Source organism: Beta vulgaris, chromosome 2 (assembly GCF_026745355.1).
Source record: "Beta vulgaris subsp. vulgaris cultivar EL10 chromosome 2, EL10.2, whole genome shotgun sequence".
NCBI lineage: Eukaryota > Viridiplantae > Streptophyta > Magnoliopsida > Caryophyllales > Amaranthaceae > Beta > Beta vulgaris.
Genome location: NC_079203.1, coordinates 49,423,963 through 49,451,062, shown reverse-complemented (window position 1 = coordinate 49,451,062; position 27,100 = coordinate 49,423,963). Strand labels below are relative to the sequence as shown.

Genomic DNA, 27,100 nt, shown 5'->3' with positions numbered 1-27,100 from the left:
ACTCTCCTATATTGTGTGACTTATCTTCCTACCTACATTCTGTTTCAAGCAAACTTAGTTCTCACTTTCCCAACTTTCTTTTCTCAACTCAACCGAAGCAAAAAAAAAAGAAGAAACATCAAGAGAAAAACAAGAGTAATAAAGTAGATTGTAGTGATCTAACTACAAGCTTCTTTTCTTGTTCTAACCCAAAATGGATTCAGAAACCAACCATAACGACTACACACATGATGGAACTTTGGATCTTCGCGGTCGCCCTGCAATTGCTTCTAAGACGGGCAAATGGAAGGCTTGTGCTTTTCTTCTTGGTAAATTTATAAATTTCTTCTTAGAAACATCATTTTTTTCCCATTAACATGAGTTAATTAGTTAATACGTTTCTTACATAACTAATACTAGTTACATATATTTGTTTTCCTTGTACTCTTGATATAGTTTATGAAGCATGTGAGAGAATGGCCTTCTATGGCATAGCATCAAACTTAGTGGTTTACTTGACAACCCAACTCCATGAAGACACTGTTTCATCAGTCAGAAATGTGAATAACTGGAATGGAGTGGTATGGATGACACCAATCATTGGTGCTTATATCGCGGATGCTTATCTTGGTCGATATTGGACGTTTACCATCTCTTCCCTCATCTATGTCCTGGTAAAAATTTCTTATAATTCTCCATTTCAATTTAGTTGTGACACTTTCTATTTTTGGAAGTTTCAATTTAGTTGTGACACTTTTATTTTTGATAATAATTAACTTCGCTCTATCTCTCTCCTATCACATAGGATCCTTTTATTTTCTTTCTCTATCTCTCTCCTCTCCAAAACTTACATAGGAGTCCGTGATTTTAAAAGTGTCACAACTGAATTGAAACGGAGGAAGTAATACTATTAGCTTGTAAGTTGCACCAACGAACATATACTGATATACCGTAGTTGTCAAATTTTAGTTGTCATGTTATTATCGTGATGATTAATTTATATAACAGTGGAATTATTGTGTATGAGTTGAGTTGGTAAAACAGGAGATTGAACTTCTTCCATCATAATGTCTTTGTTCATACTCATTCTACTAACACATGTTTTGAGCCTCATATACGTCCTCAAAAACTATTAATCGTGACCTTATTGGTGTTTTCTCCCCACTACATCAACTTGCTAGTTCATCTACTGAATTTAGTATGTTATTGAACAAACAGTGGGGCCATAGAGGAATGTCTTATTCAGAATAAATGGATAGGACACGATTAGGATATTAATGGATGTGGATTTGCAATATTGCTCTCCACGAATGAAGCTTAAGGAGTTAAGCTAGTGAAAGAGGCCATGATTCTTGGTAGGGCTAGCCATTTTACCGACTTCGGTGTTAAATTATGCGTTTTATATGTTTAATGCATGTTCCATATTCCATTGGGCGTAGACTAGATTCAATGCTTCATATGCACGTAATGTGTGCGAATATATATTAACACTACTTACATCCAAAAGTGCTACATACACTAATATTATCTTATTGTACTTTAATTTGATCATTTACAACTTTTTTTCAATGTGATATATAAATATATAATAGTTTATTTTTATATTCTTGATCAATAACTAAAACATATAGTACATGATACGTTATGTTAAGAAAAACACATCATTTAATAATAATTTTATCCTCTAAAGACTAGATCGATTATGATTTAGGAGTATTGACGCAGATCTATACATATAAATGGAAAGACGATTTTTCTCTACCTAATTATGCACCACATGGTGCTAATAATTTTTTTCGTTGCAAACCACATGGTGCTAATAATAGTTCAATACATTTCACTTATTCACGTCATCTAAACTATACATTTTTAAAAGACACATGTTCATTATAATATTTTTTTTCAAAGAATGTTCATTATAATGTTTTAACTCACAACTTTAAATATGAAACTATCACTACCTAAACATGAATTCCAAGTTAGTTCTCCTATATAAAAATTATAAACAAAAATGGCAATTGAAGAAGAAGAAAATAAAAAAGAATCCAATCATCAATATTCACAAATTAAATTTGATTATTACTTTCAATTCTCCGTCCTTAAATACACAACAAAAATTGCATAATTTTTTATGCATTGAACAGTTTGCAATATTTGTTACTAAACTTCATCAATTTCTCGTCACGTATCCACGCTTTTTCAAGTTTGACCCCTAGTTTTTATCACTTGATCTATACAATGATAGTATCGTGATCGAGATAGGATTCAGTGAAAATAATTAAAATAAGACTTAACCTAAAACTAGAAATCGAAATTTTTGTTCATTTTATGTAACTTCTATTCATAATACAAATTTTGTTCATTTTTTTTTCTCATTTTAAGAAATTGATTTGTGGCTCATTTTACAAATTTGTATTCTATCGCTTTTACTCATTTTATGTTTTTTTTTCTCATTTTAAGAAATTTTTGCTCATTTGATGTGTTAGCTTTGACTTTCGAGCATTATATATATATATATATCTATATTTCTAATAATTAATTTTCATATTATAACTTAGTACAGCATTTTCCCATGATTTCTGATGTTAAACTACATATCCTTATTAAACAGGGCATGGTACTCTTGACAATAGTTGTTTCACTCAAGTCCTTGAAACCAAGTTGCACAAATGAAACATGCAACAATAGCTTTTCACTCCAAATTGGGTTATTCTACACATCCCTCTACATCATTGCCCTAGGTGCCGGAGGTACGAAGCCCAATATTTCGACGTTGGGGGCGGACCAATTCGACGATTTCGATGCCCATGAGAAGGAGTTGAAGGTCTCCTTCTTCAACTGGTGGATGTTTAGTGCCTTCTTAGGTGGTCTATTTGCCACTTTAGGGCTTGTGTATATCCAAGAAAACTTGGGATGGGGGTTAGGTTATGGAATTCCTACTGCCGCCCTTATATTATCATTGATGGTCTTTTATTTAGGAACTCCTATTTACAGGCACAAGGCTAAAAACTTAAAAAGCCCTACAACAGATATTGTTAAAGTTGTTTTCACTTCAATGGCTAACTGGAAACTTAAGGTTCCAAACGAGTCTAGGAAGTGCCAAGAAGTTCAACCACAACATGGCATCACAAGTGGAAAACCCCAGGAAAATGAACCTTCAAATTTCAAGTAAGTTACTCTGACTATATGTATTCTTGGCAAAATCGGTCTAACACCACAAATTATAACTTGGCTGCACTCAGCACCAAAACTTTGACTAGTAACCAAACACCATATAAATTATTGGTTTGGATGCAGTGTTGGTCATAAATGACGTCGGAGGTACCTTTTCGTGGTACCCTTAAACTTTTCAGGAACAATAATTTTCAGATTTCTTCGTGAAGAAGAGTTTTAGATAGAGAAAGTTTGAGATTCGCTACTAGTCACCGGCGAGAAATGGTACCTCTAGCATCATTTATGACACATACTATATCCAGGCGATAGGCCAATAGTTTGTGGTGGTTTGATTATTCGTTAAAGTATGTGTTGTTGAGTGCACACGAATCATAATTTGTAGTATTGAGGTCAATTTTACCTATATTTTTTTTGACAATTCTGAATTCATACATTTTGGATCCATGGCTCCGTTTTATGTTACATTACATGAGATTATTACTGAGATGGATATTTTGTGAAATAGGAGAGAATATTAACATAAATTAAAGTAAATACCGACCTCAGAGTGAGGGAAACATGTTTTGGTGGAGGGGTGATAATATCATGATAGCAAGCTGTAGGTTATTATTGTTCTTTCCAAGGTTCGTTGGGGCTTATTTACACCTAGCTTGCTTGGTGTTGAGATTCTTTTGTAGGACGGCCTGTAGGAGTACATTTTACTTGAATAACATTGGTGAATAATACTATTATAGATAGATGGGGACAATTCCCCAGCACTACTAGGATTCTGTTACTATGAAGCAAGCTTAGAAAAAGTGCATGGTCCATCTCCATTATCTCTAGGCCATCCATTCATAAATTTATGCATGACGTGCACTATTCCTTACTAGTTTTTCTAGTGGTTGGTCCAATATAACTTATTGATGCATGTTCCTTGTTTCTTAATATGTCTTTTTGAACATATTCAATCTTTATTATTTTAGTTAATTCTTAAAGTAGTAGAAAAAGAAAAAATAATTCTTTCCTTACAAAACAATGTATAATAATACAAAACTGATCAAAAATCTTATAAGATATAGATAAATGATGATCCATATCATTGAATTAATTGTTTTTTATCGCACAGTTATAGAACGATTGGTATATTAGTGTGTGATTTGAATAGCAAAAGAATTAAACCCACATGTGTTTCAAAAAGCTTATCTTATACTATGTTGTGTGGATAATGGATCATTGGTCTACAAACTAGAAGTTGGTGATTTGTTAGTACAATTTGATAGAATATGTTAATATTCCCTTATTTTTTTTTTTTACTCCAAGCCATGTGATGCACATTCCACATGTCTAATAGAGGATTCATTCCTTGAATAATGAGATTGTACAGTACTAGCTTTATACAAGATGCTCACTAGAAAATAGGAAACTAACTAACCAAAAGGCAAGAATACAGGAAGATTACAACAGAATTAGTTACACAAAATAAGGGAATATTAACATATTCTATCAAAATAAGGGAATATTAACATATTCTATCACAATTGTACTGTAATTATTGATTATATTCAATATTCAAATCTACGTGGACCTTATGGTAGCATGTATGATGTATCGTGGAGGGAAGGGAGTCTTGCAACTTGTAGCTATGTTTTATCTTTGCTTCCAAGATTATTGGTTGAGGCTCATTTATTCCTAGATGTTAGAGTTGGAGATTCCATTATTCCACAACATTGGTGTTCCATTGATGACATCAATATGGTGGCCTGGGTATGGCACTACTATAGGAATATCTTACTACTATTAGAAACTTGTGAAAAAGGTTAAAGCTAAAGTCTATTATTAAATATTACTATTTTAAGGTCACCCATTCCGAATTTTGTTAATTCATGTGCATAGACCTTGCATATTAAATGTTTTCTGCTTCATCTACTAGCTGTTTCCCTACAATTTTATAGGTTTTCTATTTATTTGCTTAATTAGAAAACTTCAAAAAATAGAAAAAACAAATAAGGTAGATAAATAGTTTCTTTTAGGAGAGCTGAATAAATAGCTTTGAATACATGCTAACTAGCGTATAATATATTAGTATTAATACTAATATTCGAAATCGTAAGAAATATTATTATTATTAATGCAAAAAATAAACACGTAATTCGATTCTTACGTATAATTTATTTTTACAAAATATAGGATTAAAAATGAAGATAAGAGAAGTTGGTATATGCTTACTTTTTTCTCATCAAGTTTAAGTGTTTCACATGAATAACATCTTGACTAGGGGTGATAATGAGCCTGACAAGCTCGCGAGCAGCTCGGGCTCGGCTCGGTCAAAGCTCGGTCAAAGCTCGGCTCGTTGAAGCTCGGCTCGAGCTCGGGCTCGGCTCGAGACTTAAACGAGCCGAGCCGAGCTAGACAAAGCTCGGCTCGTAAAGCTCGTGAGCAGCTCGTTTATTATTTTATATTAAAAAAATATTTTACATTAAAAAAATTTAATAGTAATTCATATTTTAATTTAGATTACAAATTATATATTTTAATTTGTGATCCAACGTCACCTCTACTCCACTAGACACTAAAGTCCCACATTGGTTAAGAAAACAAGGATCAACCTTATTTTCTTCATAAATAGCTACTACTCCTTACTTCAACTTAAAGTTTAATTTTGTATCTCCTTGGTTGGAAAACAAAAACTACACTTTATTTTCTTCATAGAGGAAATGAAGTATATTTTTAAATAATTGATTATTAAATACATAAAATATTTGATAATTTTTTCTTTAGCAAAACATGGAGTCCCACATTGAAATTTTAACAATGCTAGGAGGGATTCCAAGTTATAAAAGCATATGTAAACAAACCAAGGGTATAATGAGTTTTTTTTCTTAACAAAACATAGAGTCCCACATTGAAATTTTAGCAATGCTAAGAGGGATTCCAAGTTATATAAGCATATGTAGAATGAGTTTGTTTATCTTAAACAAAACATGGAGTTCCACATTGAAATGGGGATAGTGAGTTTGTTTTTCTTTAACAAACCATGGATCCCACATTGAAATCTTAGCAATGCTAAGAGGGAAATCAAGTTATAAAAACATATGATGGGTGAGTGAACAAGCTCACCTACTTCGAGCCAAGCCGAGCTCATTAGTCGAGCCTAAACGAGCTCGCGAGCCGAACCTAAACGAGCTTGCGCCGAGCCTAAACGAGCTTGCGATGCGAGCCTAAACGAGCTCGCGAGCCGAGCCTAAACGAGCTCGCGAGCCGAGCTCGAGCCCCAAATTTCAATCACGAGCCGAGCTCGAGCTCGGCTCTCCCAAGCTCGGCGAGCTCACGAGCCGAGCCGAGCCTGGGAAATTTTAAACGAGCTCGAGCCGAGCCTAGTACTATTCGGGCTCGGCTCGCTCGATAAGCACCCCTAATCTTGACTACGACAATTATGAAATCAAAAAATAATCTCTATTATATAAGGCAACACATGGGGGACACCAAAAAATTGAAAAAGAAATAAAGAAAAAAAAAATAGGGGATAACTAACTATTTAATTTGAATTAAAAAACGGGGGAAAGTTAGATATTTAAACTGTACATCAGTTTTTTGAGAAAACAAAATTGTATAGACAGTTTTTCTATCCAATTAAATTTATTTTCTACTTCATATATTATCACACGTTATCGCACGCATTGCGTGCAGGTAAGGCTAATAAGATAAGTTATATCCTCTTTTTTCTATGTAATTTTATGATTTTTTAGTTTATGTTCTTTGTAATTGTTATTGAATATTTAGACAAAAGAAAATTTTGTATTTTTGGTTTTACAATTGTTGGAAGATTTCTTTGTTATGTTAGTTTACTCATCGGAAGTAATCCTTTAATGGAAATCTTATACCTTTTTATGTTAGTTTCTCTTTTTACAACTTTTCTTATTATGCATAATTGTAAATCAGGAAAAGAATGAGAAATTTTTGAATAGATTTTTTATGTGTTAAATATATAAGTCTTTTCATAGTGGGACATCATAAGAGATGTTTGTATTTTCCTATTCCTCCCACTTCTTTTTCTCTAAATTTCTTAGCTTTTGTGGTTTTATATCCTCATCTCTCATTTTACACACGTAAAAATCAAGGTATTCTACACCTACTTTGTGACTTTAGCTATGTAGATTCTAAATACAACTTTCTCATAATATTTTTTTTTTGTTAACTTCGATCTGTTTTTACTTTACTTATAAATATTTTTTTTTTTTTGAAAGATAATTTACTACTTATAAATATTAGTCCACATGTTAGGTGTTAGCTTGAATTTTTGAAAAAAAAAAGCTTCTAACGAGTAAAAAGTTCAGTTATAATGGAGCTAGTCTTGCATGGTCTATACTAATATTAGTATGTATCGAAATCACCCATATAACATAGTGACTTTTTTTTCCACATAGTCACCTTTTACAATTTTAAATTACATTAATCTATTATTGTTTAATATAATAATAATTTTTAATTTTTTTTTCATACAATCAACTTTCTTATATATTAGTTTATTATTAAGAAATTTACACTTTACCGCATAGTACCTTTTTTTAATATATAGCTACTCCTCTTTTATATATATATTTTTAACATAGTGACTCTATTTTTATAGAACACAATCACAATTCACACATATATTCGTGTTAGGTTCATACTAAATTTCGTGGAACAAATCCACATACATTTTTTAAATTTCTGTAGAGGAATATTTGAAGTTCTTTTTTCTTCTTTTAGAGGATCTATGAAAGAAGAAAAATTGTCTTTTGAGGGGATCTACACAATTATCTCGTGCAACTACTTTTTGTGTTTGTACAACTAATAGGAATACACTCACATATAGGCTATAGCACAGCTAATAGGAATAGTTTTGTCTACCTAATTACTTAATTAGTGCCAAAGATCGATTGGGTCAATGTCATCATTCATATCACGAAATGACACTCATACCTGAATTTCGGTTCATCTGATTTTATGTTGCAGTACGGTGGAAGAATATTCCTTTCCGATCTAGTTAAGCTGGTTAACTTTTTTTTTTTAGGGAGTTAAGCTGGTTAACTAATTTGTGATGGTTTAACCTCATATTTTTAATTTCCAATCCGCTAACGAACGCTTCGTGGAGCTAGATATATAAAAACTATCATTTTGTATATAATCAATCACCTAATAAATTATTATTAACATATCTCTGTAGCACTAGATAAAAATTATAATTTTATATGTGATATACCTAATTATTATGGCAAATAATATTTACCTAAATAAGACCAACCATCAACGCCAGAGTAGCTGCAACCATTAAGTTGTTAAATATAGAAAAAAGATATGCAATGGAAGAATTATAAAATGGAATTACGTGCTTGCCTATATTAATGTAGATAAGTGAGCCTTATATAAGGCCACAATACAACTAACTTAGGGTCTATTCTCTTCGGCATAAAACAATTGAACTAAACCGAATTGAATTGAACTGAATTGAATTAAATTATAACTAATAGTAGTGATAATAATATAATATAATATAATATAATATAATATAATATAATATAATATAATATAATATAATATAATATAATTAATATATATAATATAATATAATATAATATAATATATATATTAATATATATAATATAATATATATATATAATATAATATAATATAATATAATATATATAATAATATAATTTAATATATATAATATATATATAATATAATATAATATAATAATATAATATATATAATATATTAATATAATATAATATAATATAATATAATATAATATAATATAATATAATATAATATAATATAATATAATATAATATAATATAATATAATATAATATAATTTAATTAATAATTATTAATAATAATAAGTTATTAAATAAAATAATAATAATTTTTTTTAATAAATTATTGTGAGATAGATGGAGTAGTCCGTACTAAACAGATAAACTAATAACTTGACGAACAAAATTTGAATATCGAAATATAGATTATACTTTATCACCCAACGCTTAATAAGAATGTTACAAATTTAATAGGATGTGTACATTATTTTCCATGTTTTTTAATGTAATTTTCCAAAGAGTTCAAAAAGTTTTCTCTTTTTTCAAATCTTTTTTCTTTGTCATTGATCGGTTGTTTTGATTGTGCTATATTTTGATTTTTCTACAATTATGCGTCTTTACACTTTATTTTAGTTTAGATTTTGGACTCACAAAAATAATCCTAATCGAATAAGTATTTTGCCTAGTAATTCAACTATCAAAACGTGTATTTTTTTCATTTCAACAATGACAAGTATTATTGTTGTTGTTATTAATAAGTGTTGTCATCTATTAAAAAGTTTGTACTTTGAACAATGACAAACATTATTGAAATGTGTACTTCTTAGAATTGAATTATCATTTCAATATAATTAGCCGAATCATATAGAAAAAAAGTATTAGAAAATAATAATTAGCAATATTAAAATATTATTATTATTATTAATAATAAAAATAATATTGAAAGCAATAGTAATAGGAGTAATAATAACAATAATAATATAATAATAATAATTGTAATCATGATATTAATATTTATTATAGTAATAGTAGTAATGATAATAATGATAGTAACAATCATTATCATTGTTTTATTATCAGAAAATTAAATGACTGAACTGAACTGGTTACAAGTGAACTGAAAATAAGTTGGGGGAGAACATGCTCTTGAGCTAAGCAAATGGAAAAGTGGGTGGGAGTAGTGGCCCACGTTTAAGGTTTAACACTCCTTAACATTCCTTAATGCTAAGAATTAGCAACTACAAAGTAAAAACGTAACAATGACTACCCACTAACTTATTTGTGCTTAAATAGAGGAAAGTCAAAACAACTAACTTTAAATTACCTCCTAATTATTCAACATAAGTAAGCAACTGAAATCATACTGGTAGAAATTGTAAGAGCAGGATATGCATCTAGTGGTGGAAGTTTGCATTCATCTCCATTGAAGTAAACTTTTCTAGAACTAACTTAAGCTAACTTAAGCTAAACAAATGGAAAAGTGAGTGGGAGAAGTGGCCCACGTCTAACACTCCTTAACACTTCTTAATGCTAAGAATTAGCAACTACAAAGTAAAAATATAACAATGTCTACCCACTAACTTTACCCACTAACTTATTTGTGCTTAAATGGAGGAAAATCAAACCACTAACTTTGAACTACTTCCTAATTATTCAACATAAGTACGCAACTGAAATCATATCGGCAGAAATTGTAAGAGGAGGATATGCATCTCTAAATTTCTCCGATTTTATAGGGATGTGTGTTTATGAAGGAACGTTTGGCCGGGACGTGCGCTCCATGGGGCGAACGTTTGGCCTGGAAGTTTGCCCCATTGGGAAAACTTCCAGGCCAGACGTTCACCCCATGGAGCAAACTTCCAGGCCAGACGTTCGCCCCATGGAGCAAACTTCCAGGTTAGACGTTCGCTGTCATCGTCCTAAAAAAATTTCAACTTTTTCCAGGTGGCTGATGGGTGGTTGTGGCAATGGGGTGGTGGTGGCAGGAGGTGGATGGTGGTGTGAGGTGGGTGGTGGTGGTTTAGGAAAAAAGAAGGAAAAGGTTAGAGATGTAATTTCAACTTTTTTTTGGGCGATTTTAAGTACTTTTGGGGCGATGAATAGAAGTTCAGTTGCTACAAAGATACTTCCCAGTTCCCACTTATCTTTATTAAGTTTGCAATTAATTTTATTAAGCTTGCAATTAACTCTTCTAAACATGTGGTCCCAACTTTCTCTCTCTAGGTGCATTGGTTTCTTCCCACTTTCTCTTGGTGTCACTTATTAAAAACGGAGAAAGTATAATAGTTTATGATTGTCCGGTACATGAACATTCTTTGGACTATGGGAAAAAAATTCTTATTGTTTAATTTCGTGTAGGTTTTTGGACAAAGCTACCATAAAAGAAGGCAGTTCAAGACTCCCATGCACAGAAGTACAAGTTGAGAAAACAAAGCAAGTTTGTGGAATGATATTAATATGGTTGGTACTCCTCATTCCTAGCACAATATGGGCCCAAATCAATACACTCTTTGTCAAACAAGGAACTACCTTAGACCGTCACATAGGGACTCATTTTCAAGTCCCTGCAGCCTCCCTAGGGAGCTTTGTTACACTATCAATGCTCATAAGCGTACCAATCTACGACCGCTACTTCGTGCCCTTCATGCGAGCGAAAACCGGCAATCCTAGGGGAATTACCCTCCTCCAAAGACTTGGTATTGGTTGTATCATCCAAATTGCGGCCATAGCAATTGCATATTTGGTGGAGATGCAAAGAATGCATGTGATTAAGGTGGAACATGTGTTAGGAAAAAATTCACTTGTTCCTATGAGCATTTTTTGGCTATTGCCTCAATATGCACTAATTGGTGTGGCAGATGTTTTCAACTCTATTGGCTTGCTTGAGTTTTTCTATGATCAGTCGCCAGATGACATGCAAAGCTTAGGTACAACGTTCTTTACTAGTGCGATTGGAGTTGGAAATTTTCTGAACAGTCTACTTATTACCTTGATAGATAAGATGACAGGAAAAAATGGTGGAAAGAGTTGGATAGGTAACAATTTGAATGATTCTCATTTAGATTACTACTACTTGTTCTTGTTTGGGTTGGCTATTTTAAATATGGGGGCCTTTGTGTGGGCATCAAACGTTTATGTTTACAAAAAGGAGGCTAAAGTAATGCAAGATGAAGATGATTATTATGCCAAATAGAAGGAATGGTTGTAGATGGTTAGTAGAAGAATAAGTATTTGTTGAGTAGGGTAGTTCAAGTGTTAAAGTTATTGCATGAAGTATAATGTAAGGCATGATACAGTTATTGGAGTTACTTGTTTTAAACTCGAATTATACCTCCTCTCAGAAAAAAAAAATTCGAATTGTATCTAGATTACTTAACCTGATTTTGACTCGAACTAAACTTTATACATCAAAATCGACCGGCCTGTTGGCATAATAAAAGTTGGCCTGATTGAGGTCCCCAATTAAGATACTAAGTATTTCGCTATTGATCATCTATATACCTAGTTGTCCTGAGAAATATTACAAGCACATTATTTTTTGAACTTGATAAAATTATAAAAGATTAGACATGTAATTTAATTAATTTTAAAAAATAAAATTTTTCCGTACCAAAATAAATGTAACACTTCTCTCAAAAAACTTTCACATAAAGTAGAGAAGTGTTACATTTATTTTGGAATGGAAGGAGTATTTATTAATGAATTCTTGTGTTTGCTTGTTAATGTCAATTTGTCAAATTTTGGCGGTGTTAGGCCCTGTCCTTTCGAATTGGGAGAAAATGAACGGTAAGAAACTGAATTGCGAGAAAGTTGAACATAAGAGAGTGTTTGAATTGAACTGAACTGCAAAAAACTGAACTAAACTAAAAAAAAAGAAAATCTAAAAGAACAGAGTCTTAATTTTCCTTTTTCAACAAGATTTGCATCTATAGACTATAGTTACTACAATTGCTTATAGATAAAGGCTTTTTGGATCTACCCAATCCGCCTCAGTATTTAGGTCAAGTTAGTCTTGACATGGGCATAACATGGCTCGGATGGGTCATGGGTTAAACTTCTAACCTACCAATATGTTCAACCAACACAAGTCGAGATAACCTCTTTAATGTAATCTCTATTATATAAGCCAAGGGAGGAGGTGTGGTGTCCTCTTTTGAAGTGACTAATATACCCTCTAATAATTTAAGTTTTTCTTTTTATAAAAAATTGAAAAATGAGAATCAATGAAACTTGCCATGAGTAGCTCAAAAATGGAATATGTTACCATTAATAACTTGACAAACTAGATTGACACAATCAATTCACGAAATCAATCAGAATCATCAACCGAAAAAAGTTAGCAACATATCGTGGTAATATAATATTTCATATTTACAAAGTTCAAACAATATGGTTTATTAACATCTATAATTGTTAAAGAACTATACTAAAGTCGCTGAAAAGAAAATTACTAAATCATCTACCAAATTTTACAGTGATGGTATTGAACAGTTAAAAATCATTCACCTTTAATTTAAAAAGATAATAACATCTACAAAAGAACCTATATAATTTACATCACTATCAAAATAATTTTAGATAAAAAAACATGTCCATTTATATATAACCAAATGAGATTGTCGACGCACGCATCGCGTGCATATGCAACTTGTTATGTTTTAAGCCAAGTTTGACATAAGTAAAAATTTGCCAATTTTTGACGAGCCAGACCAAACTAGCTATAGAATTTAAATAGTTTCACAACCATAAATAACAGTCTAGACTATTTTATCCCTAGTTTGTTTTGACATTGGGCTCATATGGGCTTGAATCATGAGGACCGATTGTCTTCCACCAGAGTTTCTCGCAGGCCAAATTATCTTTCCCACTCCAACATTTTTTTGGACTTTGTATGGGCTTGAATAATGTGGACCAATTTAAAGTTTCGCCTTTGAGTTTCTACTCTTCCTATTGCGGTCCCTTAACATAAGCATTAATTATTTTTTTCTATTATACTGTTAGCAACTGAGTTTGTCTAGGCAACCAACCGTTTGAGTCTCTTAGGAGACTCAAACAGGGGCAATTTGGTCATTTTAAGCCTTGGAAATTTCACGTGCGTGTTGTTTGGTACCAATGCTAGGTTATATTGGTACCATTGTCCGAAAATTTTGATACCAAAGTAAGGTTGCTTGGTACCAATCCTGATAACAATGTGATACCAATACCAGGTTATAATGGTACCAATGTGTAACTTTTTGAGTGTTTGAGTCTTTTTTGGACTCAAACAGTTGGTTACCAAGCCTTTCTCGTTAGCAACTAGTATCCATTCATTTAAAGTTAATTAGATCAAAAATCAACTTGGGATATGTATATACGTATGTAGGTATGGTTTTTCTTTATGAATATGATTGACTTAAAAAATGTCACCTGATTTATGAAAGGTTGTCTCATCCAAAGAAAAGAATCAGATAAGTCTTCAATTTTACTGCGCTATCTCTAGGTGGCAAATTAAGAAGTCGCTTGTTATTAATAAGAAATACATATAGACTTCAAGAGTAACTCATAGAATAACTAAGAGCAATTGTGTTTCTCCAGCTACAAACTATGTACTATCTCCTTGCTATAAAATAAAATCAAAATATTATCAACTTATATTGAACAGTTAAAACTTCTGAATTTGATTTCATTTCTTGGATTTAGTACCTTTGGAATCTAGTTTTCTTCACTTTGTTTAGTTTTGCTTTTTTTTTTTTTTTTTTTTTTTTGTGGAAGCAGACTTGGTAGGTCGTTGTTCTCCATTTTTTTGAACTCTTCTTCTTTAGTTCTTTTGCTTATGTAGATTTTCATTCCAAGATTTTTTTCTCTTTTTACTTTTCTTCCCTTCTTTTTTCTTTAATGTAATGTTTTCTAGGATACAAAGTTCTCGTATAAAATTAAGAGATTTTTGCGAGAATATACCAGCCATCAGGGTAATAGGCATTTTGTGAGGATATACTTCACTAAATTTTTTTTGTGGGGATATACTAACTTAAATTTAATTTTTGCTAAAAGGTACCAAAAATACTATTTCCTACGAAAAAGTCAATTTTTCAACATTTGACTTGGTAGGAACTCGCAAGTGAGTCACAAAGTGTAGTGATGAAGTTAGAGGAAAATGAATGTAATAGAAGCAATTGAATATCACACACTATACAAAGAGTAATTAAGCAAGTCAACGGCCGAAAATTTGATTTTCAATAGTGTTTTTGGTACCTTTTAACAAAATTTAGATTTAGGTAGCTATATCACCACAAAAAAAATAGTGAGGTATATCCCCCACAAAATGCCCTATTACCCTGATATATCCCCGCAAAAAACTCTAAAATCAAAATTCTTTTAAATCAGTTTCACCACATTTGATTTGTAAACCTAACATCTTCACAACTTCAATAATCACATTGTTTAACCTATTGTCTAACAAGTTTGAAGCTTGTTCAAAATTAGCGGCTCATAAAGCTAATGTGATAAATTTACGACATAAAGTTCTAATCGGAAGAGTACTATCCACCGGACTTAGACAATCCTCCCATTGATATCATGTATTGTCTCACTTCGTGCTTCTCTCGACCATCTCTTCAAATATTTCGGGGAATTAATTTGATGTTCACTGCATCAAGGACCTTTAGACCTTTAAAGCATGTGATCATAATATGCCTAAACTCACAAACATATTGCAGCTGCAATAAACAATTGCACTTGAAAGGTCATCACAAACTTTGAAAATTGTAATTCATAAAAGCAATGTTTAAATTCTCAATGTCAGAAAAGGCGGCTATGTATTCACTCCTTGATTGACATTCAACATGTGGCTTGATATAAGCTCCATTGAACCATTCATACTCATCTTGGAATGCTTCGAAAACTTTTGGATCGGAGTGTATACTTGTCCTAGACTGCCTCAATAACATGCAATACATGGTAATTTCTCTCTTGCATCAAACTCGAAATTTATCTTTTTTGACGTTTTTGTCTAAAAAACTCTCTCAAAATGCTTGAAAAAACGCATAATATTTATGTTGCACTTCAAATAATCTTTCAGATCACTATTAAAACTCTCACATAATTGTGTGGTTGCAAAACACAGTTTTCATATAACCTAATTAATCTCAATTCAATACTCATAAATTCAATTCGAATACAATTGGAGAGAATGATAGCTGACGCAATTGAAGATGAAGAGAAATGGCTTTTCGCCGGAATTGTCGACCTTCAACAAAATGGTTTCCACACGCACCATGCTTTGGTAATTCCCCTCTCTTTTCTTTTCAATTTCGCAATTGAATTTCAGAAACCCTAACTTACAACTTCTCCGGATTGATTTTTCAATCCAAAATACGCTTTATATTACTCGGCTCAGATGCAATTGGAGTTGTGTACTTACTACGCTCTATGTAAATATTTTGATCTGATTTTGCAATTGCAGTTGTGATCGTAATGCTGTGTATTTTTATTGAAATTGTCTACTTCTATTTTTGCCTACTTTGGATGGATTCAGATATGCGAGTTTCGACGAGTTGAGAAAATTAGATATGCTATGTATATTAGAATGAGAATATTTATAGTACACTTGGGTGTACCATGTTCATGGTACCCCCAAGACTATTTTCTCCTGTTAGGTATAAGAGCGTAGCGGAAACGTAATAAGATCGAGAAATTAATAAGAAAAATAATGCAAGAAAAGCAATAAGGGACACACAATATTTAACGTGGGAAAAATCCTCAAATAGAGGTAAAAAAAACCCACGGACGACGAGTACTCAAAATCCACTATATAAAATTATGAGAGTACAAGTACCCCAAATTAATAGGGTAAAGATAAAATTACAACTCCCACAATTGTTAATTACAAACTCACAAAGGAGAAATTAGAGTGAATAGTGGAGTAGGATATTGTGTGGATGGCTTTTTGTAGTTTTTATGGGATGGCAAAATGAACTACAACACCTCTATTTATAGTGTTCAATGTCGGTTATTAGCTTAGGAATCAAGAGGTTAGTGGAATTCTCTAGAATTCATCAAGCAAACCACGTAGCATGCTAATCACTTTTATCATGATTTTACTAGAAACTTCTTGATCAAGTGAAGCTTAGTGACATATAGGTATTTAGCTTTAGATATAAGTGTGCAACATATGATTTGGGCCAAAGAGGAATTTGGGCCACCCAAATCAACAATCTCCACCTTGGAACAAATTCCGTAGGTCACTCGTCGTCTGAGCCCCAGCGGGCCTAGCAAGCATGAATGCCACTAAGTCTAAGCAATGATCGAACTTAGTGGTAGGAAGTGACTTTGTAAGCATATCTGCTGGATTATCTGAAGTGTGAACCTTTTTGACAATAATTTCACCTTCAGCAATTGTATCTCTGACATAGTGGTATTTAACTGAAATGTGCTTAGTCTTGGAGTGATATGCATCATTCTTGGTGAGAAAGATAGCACTTTGGCTATCGGAGAATACTGTGGTAACACCTTGTGGAACTCCAAGATCTATAACAAGGCCTCTCAGCCATGTAGCCTCCTTTATACCTTCAGTAGCTGCAACATATTCTGATTCTGTTGTAGAGAGAGCAGCCTTAGACTGCAAAGAAGCCTTCCAACTTATTGCACCAGAACATAGAGTGAAGATATAACTTGAAAGTGACCTTCTACGGTCAAGATCTCCACCATAGTCAGAGTCAACGAACCCAACAACATCACTTGAAGATGTTAGGGTCCTATCAAAGACCAACCCCAGATCTATGGTACCTTTTAGGTAACGGAATATCCATTTAACGGCATTCCAATGATCTTTTCCGGGGTTGTGCATATACCGGCTCACCATGCTAACGGCATATGCAAGATCAGGTCTAGTGCAGACCATGGCATACATGAGACTACCAACTGCACTAGCATAGGGAATGCTAGACATTTTTTCTTTTTCTTCCTCTGATTGTGGACATGAAGTAGATGATAATTTGAAATGAGCAGCAAGAGGAGTAGAGACAGACTTACAGTTATTCATGCTGAATTTATCAAGAATTTTCTTGATATAATTCTTTTGTGATAAGTATAATTTTCCGGCTTGTCGATCTCGACGTATCTCCATGCCAAGAATTTTCTTTGCTGCGCTAAGATCCTTCATCTCAAACTCCTTACTTAGTTGAGACTTCAAGTTGTTGATTAGAGACTTATCACAAGATGCTATCAGCATGTCATCCACGTACAACAACAGATAGACATATACTCCATCAAACTGCTGGAAAAAAACACAGTGATCATATTGACTGCGTGTGTAGCCATGTCCAATCATGAAAGAATCAAATTTCTTGTACCACTGCCTGGGAGCTTGTTTGAGGCCATATAAGGATTTCTTCAAGCGACAGACAAGGTTTTCCTTTCCAGGAACAACAAATCCCTCGGGTTGCTTCATGTATATCTCTTCTTCAAGATCTCCGTGAAGAAAAGCAGTTTTGACATCGAGTTGCTCTAACTCCATGTCAAACATAGCAACTAATGCAAGAAGGACTCTAATAGAGGTATGACGTACAACAGGAGAGAAAATTTCATTAAAGTCAATACCTTCTCTTTGATTGCAGCCTTTGACAACAAGGCGTGCCTTCCATCTTGCAGGTTCGACCCCGGGAATTCCTTCCTTTTGCTTGTAAATCCATCTACATGTAAGCGCTCTTCGGCCTTTAGGTAGCTCTACCAGATCCCAAGTGCCATTCTTGTGGAGACTTTCAATCTCCTCATTCATAGCCACGAGCCAATTAGATGAATTTGGATCCGAGATGGCTTCAGAATAAGTAGATGGCTCGACCCCGACTGAAGTTTCTTCACCTACCGTTAATGCATAAGCAACCACATATTCTTCTTCAGGATATCTCGTGGATCTAACTTGTTGCCTTCTCGGACGATCTCGTGCGAGATTATAATCCGATTGTTGTGGCTGGATAGTGTCAATGGTACCTGGAGCACGATCATCATCGTGTGCATCATGGCTGGATTGTGGGGTCGAGGACGAGTGAACATCAACCATGGGAGACCGGCTACTTGTCTCCAACTCCACCTTTTCGCCTGCACTTTCCTGATCACCTGTGCTCGGAGAAGAAATAGAAGACTCCGATCCAGAAGATTTTAACATTGCATTTTCATTGAAAGTGACATCTCTACTAAGAATAATTTTCTTAGTTTCAAGACACCACAATCTATAACCTTTAGATTCAGAAGAATAACCAATGAAAATGCAGTTCACAGCTCTAGGAGCTAATTTTCCATCATTGATATGAGCATAAGCGGTACAACCAAATACTTTGAGAGAAGAATAGTCAACAGTTGTACCTGACCATACTTCTTCTGGAATTTTGAAGTCGATAGAAGAGTGTGGAGATCGGTTGACAATATAAGCAGCCGTGGAGATAGCTTCCGTCCATAGATCACGGCGATGCCACAATCCAGCATTAGAGAGCATACAACGAGCTCTCTCAAGAAGAGTTCTGTTCATACGTTCTGCTACACCATTCTGTTGAGGCTTGCCGGGTAATGTTTTGTGTCTAGCAATGCCGGCTTGTGCGCAGAATTCTTCAAATTCACCATCACAGAACTCCAAGCCCCGATCAGTCCTGAGCTTCTTGACTTTTCTGCCAGTCTGGTTCTCAACAAGAGCCTTCCACTTTTTGAAAGCAGGGAATGCATCATTTTTCTGTCTTAAGAAATAGGTCCAGACTTTACGAGAAAAGTCATCAATAATGGTCATCATATAACGTTTACCAGAATAAGATGTGACCCTTGAAGGTCCCCATAAATCAGAATGGATATAATCAAGAATAGCTTTGGTACTGTGAGTAGCTGTAGAGAAACTTACTTTCTTTTGTTTCCCATAAACACAATGCTCACAGAATTCCAGCTTACCGGTACCAGGTGTAAGAAGACCACGCTTGCTCAGGATTTCCATACCTTTCTCACTCATGTGGCCAAGGCGCATATGCCACAGCTGAGTGAGATCAGAATCAGAGAGTGAGGATGAAACATCTGTTGAACCTGTCATTGTATGTCCCTGCAAGACATACAAACTGCCATATCTACAGGCTTTCATGACAATCAGGGCGCCTTTAGTAACCTTCATAACTCCACCTTGAGCTGAGAATTTATAACCAAGGGACTCAGCAAGAGTGCCCAATGAAATTAAGTTGCGTTTTAAGTCAGGAATATGACGAACTTTAGTTAAAGTCCTGACAGCGCCATCACGAGTCTTGATTTTGATTGAACCTATTCCAATAGCCTTGCAGGGAGTATCATTTCCCATTAAGACAGTACCACAATCAACAGATTCATAAGTGGTAAACCAGTCCCTATGAGGACACATATGATAGGTGCAACCAGAATCAAGAATCCATTCATGAAGACCCTTCTTTTCAGAAGTTACCAATAATACCGAGTCACCTTCAGAGTCAGTTTCAATGAAACTGGCTTCGGCGGATTTTTGAGGTTGTTTTGATTTTTCTTCTTTCTCTTTTTTATTTTTCAACTTATAACACTCAGAAATTTCATGCCATGACTTCTTACAATAACGACAGGTTATATTTGATTTATGTCCCCTTGATTTAGATCTAAATTTCTTTTTATGGGTACTTCCTCTTTCTTGTGATCTCCCTCTTACATTTAAACCTTCAGCTTTATCATTAGTATGCACTTCAAGGTCAAATTTTTCTTTTGAGAGTAAATTAGATTTAACATCTTCAAAACATAAAGTATCATTGTTACCATATAACATAATTTCCTTAAAGTGCTTGTAAGAGGGTGGTAGGGACACAATTAATAAAACAGCTTTATCTTCATCATCAATCTTGATTTCTAAATTTTCAAGATCAATAAGAATAGAATTAAATTCATTTAGATGAGATTGAATGGAAGTACCTTCCGCCATACGAATTGTGTATAGCCTTTCTTTGAGACGGAGTTTATTTGCGAGGCTCTTGGTCATATAGAGAGACTCCAACTTTGACCATAACCCAGCTGTGGTTTCTTCATGGATGACCTCGCGTAACACCTCCTTGGCTAGACATAATTGGATCGCCGACATTGCTTTTTCATCCATCTCTTCCCATTGCTCGTCAGTCATTGTTGCCGGCTTTTTAGATTTTCCTTCTAAAGCATTTTTTAATCCGTTCTGGGTAAGAACGGCCTTCATCTGGATCCTCCAGATACTAAAGCTTATCTTGCCATCAAATTTCTCGATGTCGAACTTAGTGACAGCCGACATATTGAACCGTTAGCTCGGATACCACTTGTTAGGTATAAGAGCGTAGCAGAAACGTAATAAGATCGAGAAATTAATAAGAAAAATAATGCAAGAAAAGCAATAAGGGACACACAATATTTAACGTGGGAAAAATCCTCAAATAGAGGTAAAAAACCCACGGACGACGAGTACCCAAAATCCACTATATAAAATTATGAGAGTACAAGTACCCCAAATTAATAGGGTAAAGATAAAATTACAACTCCCACAATTGTTAATTACAAACTCACAAAGGAGAAAATTAGAGTGAATAGTGGAGTAGGATATTGTGTGGATGGCTTTTTGTAGTTTTTATGGGATGGCAAAATGAACTACAACACCTCTATTTATAGTGTTCAATGTCGGTTATTAGCTTAGGAATCAAGAGGTTAGTGGAATTCTCTAGAATTCATCAAGCAAACCACGTAGCATGCTAATCACTTTTATCATGATTTTACTAGAAACTTCTTGATCAAGTGAAGCTTAGTGACATATAGGTATTTAGCTTTAGATATAAGTGTGCAACATATGATTTGGGCCAAAGAGGAATTTGGGCCACCCAAATCAACATCTCCAAATGAGCAAAATGAGCGAATGAGCAAATGAGCAAAATGAACAAATGAGCAAAATGAACAAATGAGCAAATGAGCAAACATTTCTACTCATTTAAGAAAATGATCAAACACTTTTATTACAAAATGAATAAAATGAGCAAATGAGTAAATAAGCAAAATTCCCATATGAGCAAATTTGGTGTCAAATGAACACCTGAAGTTCTAATTTATTACAAAAATACCCCTGGGTGTACCATGAGTTAACTCATATTAGAATATGAGGATCATACGTAGGGATGGGCATGGGACCCTAATTTAAGGGTCTGGGCCCAACTTTTTCAGACCCTAAGGATCCGAGTCCGGGTCTGGGTCCAAGTGATTTTTTTTATGGTTCAGGTCTTAAAATTTTGGACCAAGACCTTACTCAGACCCGACCCTTAGACCATAAACTTATTTACTATATACATTTTACCTTTTTTTCAAAAAAAACAAACTGATTTTTTAAAAGACTAAAACCTAAAGTAAAACACCCATTATGAACTCTTATGTAAGTTGTGTTTGTTTATTTTTTTTTCGGTTTGTATGTTTGTGTTTGTGTTTTTGTTTTTGTTTTTTCAGTTTGTATGTTTGTGTTTGTGTTTTTGTTTTTTTTTTCAGTTTATATGTTTGTGAATTGTGTTAGTTTCGTTTTTTTTTTTTCAGTTTATAAGTTTGTGTTTGTTTTGATTTTTTTCAATTTATTTGTTTGTGTTTGTTTTATGCGAATTCTTATGTTTGTTTCATGCGAATTTCAGATGATTATTGATATTAATAATGCTGAAAATTATGCAAAAATAAAGAATTTAGGCCTGGACCCTCCAGACCCTACGGACCCAGTGTCCGGGTCAGGGACCAATTTTTTAAGACCCTTAGGGTCCGGGTCTGCAAAAAAATTAGGGTCTGGGTCTAGGGTCCAGCTGGACCCGACCCAGACCCGATCCTTGCCCATCCCTAATCATACGGGAGGCTAATGATTGGAGCTCCCACCTTCTAACTCATGGTCGAGAGTTCGACTCTCATCAGTTTCAATTTGGAGAATTTGTTTGCTTCTGGATATAAATTCCCATTTTCCAGTCCCTACTCCCAAGAAGTTTGGGATCCTACTTATTATCCCGAGCTCATGAGGGTTGATCCTGTTTTTCCAGTCCCTAAAAGTTTCTTTATGGATTGGAATCTCACTTATTTCACAAACTCATGAGGGTTGACCATGCTTGAGCCAGTAAATTAACGAATAATAATAAACTAATGATATATTAGAATATAAGAGGAGAAAGTAGCTAATTTTTGGTTAATAGAATACTGTAAAAAATTAACTTTATTGTTTATTTATAAAAAGATACACTTATTAATGTTTAGGGTTCTAAATGTTACAATAGAAATAGCCTCCAACAATTTAAGACGACTACACATATACATAACCTTATTCCATCTTCCAAAGACATATTGATATTTCTACTAAAATATATAACTAAAGTTATAATCTCACACAATCTTATACTTTCCTAGTTTTGCATTGATTCTGGGTAAATTATAGCTATAGCCTTCTCTTGAATCAATTTCCAAAGGCTATCAATGTGACACTTTTCAGTCAACGTGCCTCCAATGGCACATCTTATAGCAAATGTGCCTCCTATCATTGCATGAGTCATGTAAGCTTTGCCACTTGAGTTTATAAATTCTAACAGTTTCTGATTTATCACTCTCTCATCTTCCTCTTTACAAACTGACCGTAGCTTGAAACATACCAAAGAAAATTTTCGAGGCACAACCAACTCAAACAACTTATCATTTTGAACCAAGGATTCAAAATGCTTGGCCATCTTTACGTCGCTTCTTATATGGGATGTCAAATTCATTGAGCCATAACGACGAATAACGATCCAAAGTTTAAGGGCTCGGAAACGTCGACTTAGAGCAATCTGCCAGTCCTTGTAGTCTATTACATCTTCAAATTCAGTAGCTTTGTTGCGGAGGATTTCGGGCTTACTCGAAAGAGAATCAACGAGTACTTTAGGGTTCTTAAGCCATAGGCAAGAGCATCCCATATTTGATAAGAGCCATTTGTGTGGGTTCATGCTTATTGAATCAGCAAGTTCCACTCCATTCAGATAGTGTCTATACTCTGGGCATATGCAGGCACTTCCTGTTAAATGATTCGAATAAAATGTGATAAATATGAATAGATGATCTGAGTCAAAACTTTAACAACCTAAAAATTAGTTTGGTTCCACATATATAGATGAATTACCTGCAAAAGCAGCATCAACATGAAGCCAAGCACCAAAAGTTCTAGCAGTTTTAGCAAGGCCATCAATGGGGTCGACAGCACCTGATGGGGTTGCCCCAATAGTAGCACAAACATACAAAGGTACCAACCCTTGTAATATATCAGCCTCCATTGCCTCCCTTAATACGTCAGGTGATAATGCAAACTCTGTATGGGACGAAGTTGCAAGTACTCGAAAATTTTGAGGTGGGATGCCAACAAGTTTAGAAGCTTTTTGGAAAGTAAAATGGGTTTGATCTGATGCATAAACCACCAATTTGGTTATCTTCTCTTCACCATGAACCTTCAAGGCTCGATCCCTTGCGGCCGCTAGAGTGCACACTACTGCTTCACATGTACTCTCTGTAAAAGTCATCCAAGTTTTCCATAATATGATGGATGGTAATTAGTTAAGCTCGCTTTATAAATAATTGTACTTGCTTAGCTTATACAACACATAAACCTATTAATTAAGTCTCTTCAGATCAACTAAATCTCTATTAACTGGCCAATGTACAGCGATGATACATTATATTTCTTCAATTAATTTCATTTTGTTTTCTCTACTAAGTACATACGTGATGGTTTTAAGTTGCCGGTCCAAGTGAAAGTGATAAATATTTGTTGATCTTAGAACGAGCAATATAGCAATATACTGGTGTTCAAGGATACTCGTTCTACTTGTAAGTTTTAACATTTGAATATATGTATTTAGAAATGGAGAAAGTATTAACGTACCATGCATGACACCACCACCTCCGCCAGAGAAAAGAAAATCTTGAGGAAGGTTCAGAAGTTTTCCCATCCAATCCATAACAATGGCTTCAAGCTCAGTGGCAGCAGGCGACGATATCCAATTAAAACCCACCACATTAAGCCCTGAGCAAAGTATTTCTCCCAGCAAACCAGCATTGCTTGCGTTTGCGGGGTAATATGCAAAGAAGTTAGGACTTTGCCAATGAGTTAAGCCAGGCACAATCTTTGTATCGATGTCTTCAAGAATGTGCTCTAGAGACTGCGGCGAAGGCGGAGCAGTATCCGGTATCATCTCTCGAAGATAACCAGGTTTAACTTGGCTTTGAACTGAGTACTTGTGTACGTTTTCATAATAGCTTGCTATATAGTTGATAGCTTTCGAAGCTTCGCTTGGTAAATTTTGTGGGTTTAGTGGCTTAAAATCCATATGTGATGAGTTCAACTCTTGTGTTAGTGTAATAAAAAAAAAAAGTATACTTGATGATGAGCTTTGTGATAGATAGATAGATGGATAGATAGATAGATAGATGATATATAGTAGTTAGTTTTCGCTCAATTTATAGAGATTGAGTTAATTAAGAGCACAAACATGTTATAGAGGCTCCTTAAGATACATGGTTGTCGTTCATTGCCAGTGTTAGACATGAATTTGAGCTAGTTACTTACAAAAATCACCTAATTATCTATACCCAATTTCAATCAAAACTCAACATATACCCACTAAAATTTTCATGTTAGAGGGTTTGCGCAAGATGTAAATAAATTGGTTTAAGTTTTATCAAATTGGGTAAGTTTTGGCCGTTTTAAATTTGAGGTAGTAGTTTCTAACCAAAATCACCCCCACTCTTTGAATTTCAATCGAAACTAGACATTTACCAACTATATTATGAATGTTTAATTTCGTCATCATCAATTATCGTCAGCATTGTGTGATGATCATATTATCGTCATAATCACCAACAATAAAAAACGAAATTGAAGTTTTATCTTCACATGCATGTACTCTAGAAGTGAGTATCGCAATTCTCTTGTAAGGCTATTTTATCATTGTGAAAACGTACAATAAAGTAAAAATTACGGAAAAGAAAATTACATCTATACTAATATATTAAAAGGCGTGCGTAAACAAGAATCGGTACCACGTGGCGCTCTTAAAAAGAATAAATAACAATAAAAAGAATTAGAAATGGCATAGTATAGGATTTGATCCCAGGACCTCAAGAACACATACTAAAGTCTTAACCACTAGAACAAATAACATTTACTCATTTAGTGTTATCATCTTAAATTATAATATTAATAAATGAGAATTTTTCTTATCCGGGGTGTAGCCCGGACATAATAATTAGTTAGAAATTCCATTGCGAGGGCATAAGCTTGAGCTCAAGTTTCTCATGAAATATATCCAACGTGGCACGCCGTCGTCGGGAAATTTATTCATTTCTCGTTTTCCAAAATTGCCCATAACATGCCTACAAAGTAAGGGAGACGATATCCATTAAATTCATCCTCATTCCTGAATAGAAGTAACGTATCCAGTAGGGGTATTTATGGGTGGTTAATCGTCCCGAAATACCATATCGATTTGCTCTCTTTGCGAACCATAACCGTGTAGACCGATTTTCGCTTAACCGATTTTTCTGTACGATTTTTCGGTTAACCATGCCGTTATTTAAATTATGATATTATGTTTTACTTAACATATATATTTTTTCAATTTTTGTGTGCATATTTTGATATTATATATACTCTAATATAAAATATATTATAAAATGGATAATAAATTCATTGAAAAACATTACTAACACTAAGAATTCACTCCATTTTCTAATTATAGTGCTTATATTAGTACTAGAGTTTCCAGATAATTACATACTTCCTCTAATTGTTGTAATTTAGCAAAAAATATTAGAATTGATGTATTGTTTGAAAATGTTTCACAAATCACAACAATTAAATAGAGAAAAAAATATTTCGGTATTTTGATTAACCGTTCACTAAAAATCATAACAGTAAATGTAACTGTACCGTTAAACCTTTTCTTGTCGGTACGATAACCACTATTTAGACTGGTTTTTCGATATTTGGATACGATTTTTCGGTTTCGGTTTTTTATGACCCTCCTACTATCCAGTATAGGAAATGGAGTCTGGGGATAATTTTTTGATTGAATAGCCAAGCTGCGGGAAGGTAAGGCTATTTCCATTACCACGTTATTGCTTTTATATGGGCTTGAATCATGAGGACCAATTTTCTTCCACCAGAGCCTCCAGCAAGCCGAATTATCTTCCCCACTCTAACATTGTGTTGGACCTTATATGGGCTTTATATCATATGGACCAATTCAAAGTTTCGCCTTTGAGTCACCGTGTCCTGTCCGTATTTGGATTCTTTCACGAATCATTGAAGTTCTTCAATTCTACGATTAGCGAATAGAGTCCATCCATTTAAAGTTGATCCGATCCAATATCGAAGCTGGGATTAACTAATAATAC

General features: G+C 33.9%; 2 protein-coding genes and 1 long non-coding RNA gene across 3 annotated transcripts; 2 read left to right on the top strand and 1 right to left on the bottom strand.

Moving 5' to 3' along the window:
• Positions 1-12,179, top strand: LOC104908299 (protein NRT1/ PTR FAMILY 5.1). Its single transcript, XM_010697395.3, has 4 exons — positions 1-308; positions 436-653; positions 2,591-3,147; positions 11,072-12,179. The coding sequence occupies exons 1-4, from the start codon at positions 194-196 to the stop codon at positions 11,904-11,906; spliced, it is 1,725 nt and encodes a 574-aa protein (XP_010695697.2). The 5' UTR covers positions 1-193; the 3' UTR covers positions 11,907-12,179.
• Positions 12,180-15,326: 3,147 nt separating this feature from the next.
• LOC125495021 (uncharacterized) lies at positions 15,327-16,225 on the top strand. Its single transcript, XR_007271541.2, has 2 exons — positions 15,327-15,649; positions 15,816-16,225. It is a non-coding gene; the product is annotated as an uncharacterized LOC125495021 (long non-coding RNA).
• Positions 16,226-22,878: 6,653 nt separating this feature from the next.
• On the bottom strand, positions 22,879-25,032 carry LOC104908309 (phenylacetaldehyde synthase). The gene is made up of 3 exons (XM_048638827.1): positions 24,584-25,032; positions 23,832-24,208; positions 22,879-23,726 (listed from the first exon to the last, which is right to left on the bottom strand). The coding sequence occupies exons 1-3, from the start codon at positions 25,030-25,032 to the stop codon at positions 23,086-23,088; spliced, it is 1,467 nt and encodes a 488-aa protein (XP_048494784.1). The 3' UTR covers positions 22,879-23,085.
• Between the last annotated feature and the right edge of the window lie 2,068 nt (positions 25,033-27,100).

Coding starts and splice junctions, on each gene's coding strand:
- LOC104908299 (XM_010697395.3), top strand. CDS start 194: ATGGATTCAGAAACCAACCATAACGACTACACACATGATGGAACTTTG. Junction 654..2,590: donor CTTCCCTCATCTATGTCCTG/GTAAAAATTTCT, acceptor CTTATTAAACAG/GGCATGGTACTCTTGACAAT. Junction 3,148..11,071: donor AATGAACCTTCAAATTTCAA/GTAAGTTACTCT, acceptor AATTTCGTGTAG/GTTTTTGGACAAAGCTACCA.
- LOC104908309 (XM_048638827.1), bottom strand. CDS start 25,032: ATGGATTTTAAGCCACTAAACCCACAAAATTTACCAAGCGAAGCTTCG. Junction 24,209..24,583: donor GGTGGTGTCATGCATGGTAC/GTTAATACTTTC, acceptor TTTTACAGAGAG/TACATGTGAAGCAGTAGTGT. Junction 23,727..23,831: donor TGTTGATGCTGCTTTTGCAG/GTAATTCATCTA, acceptor ATCATTTAACAG/GAAGTGCCTGCATATGCCCA.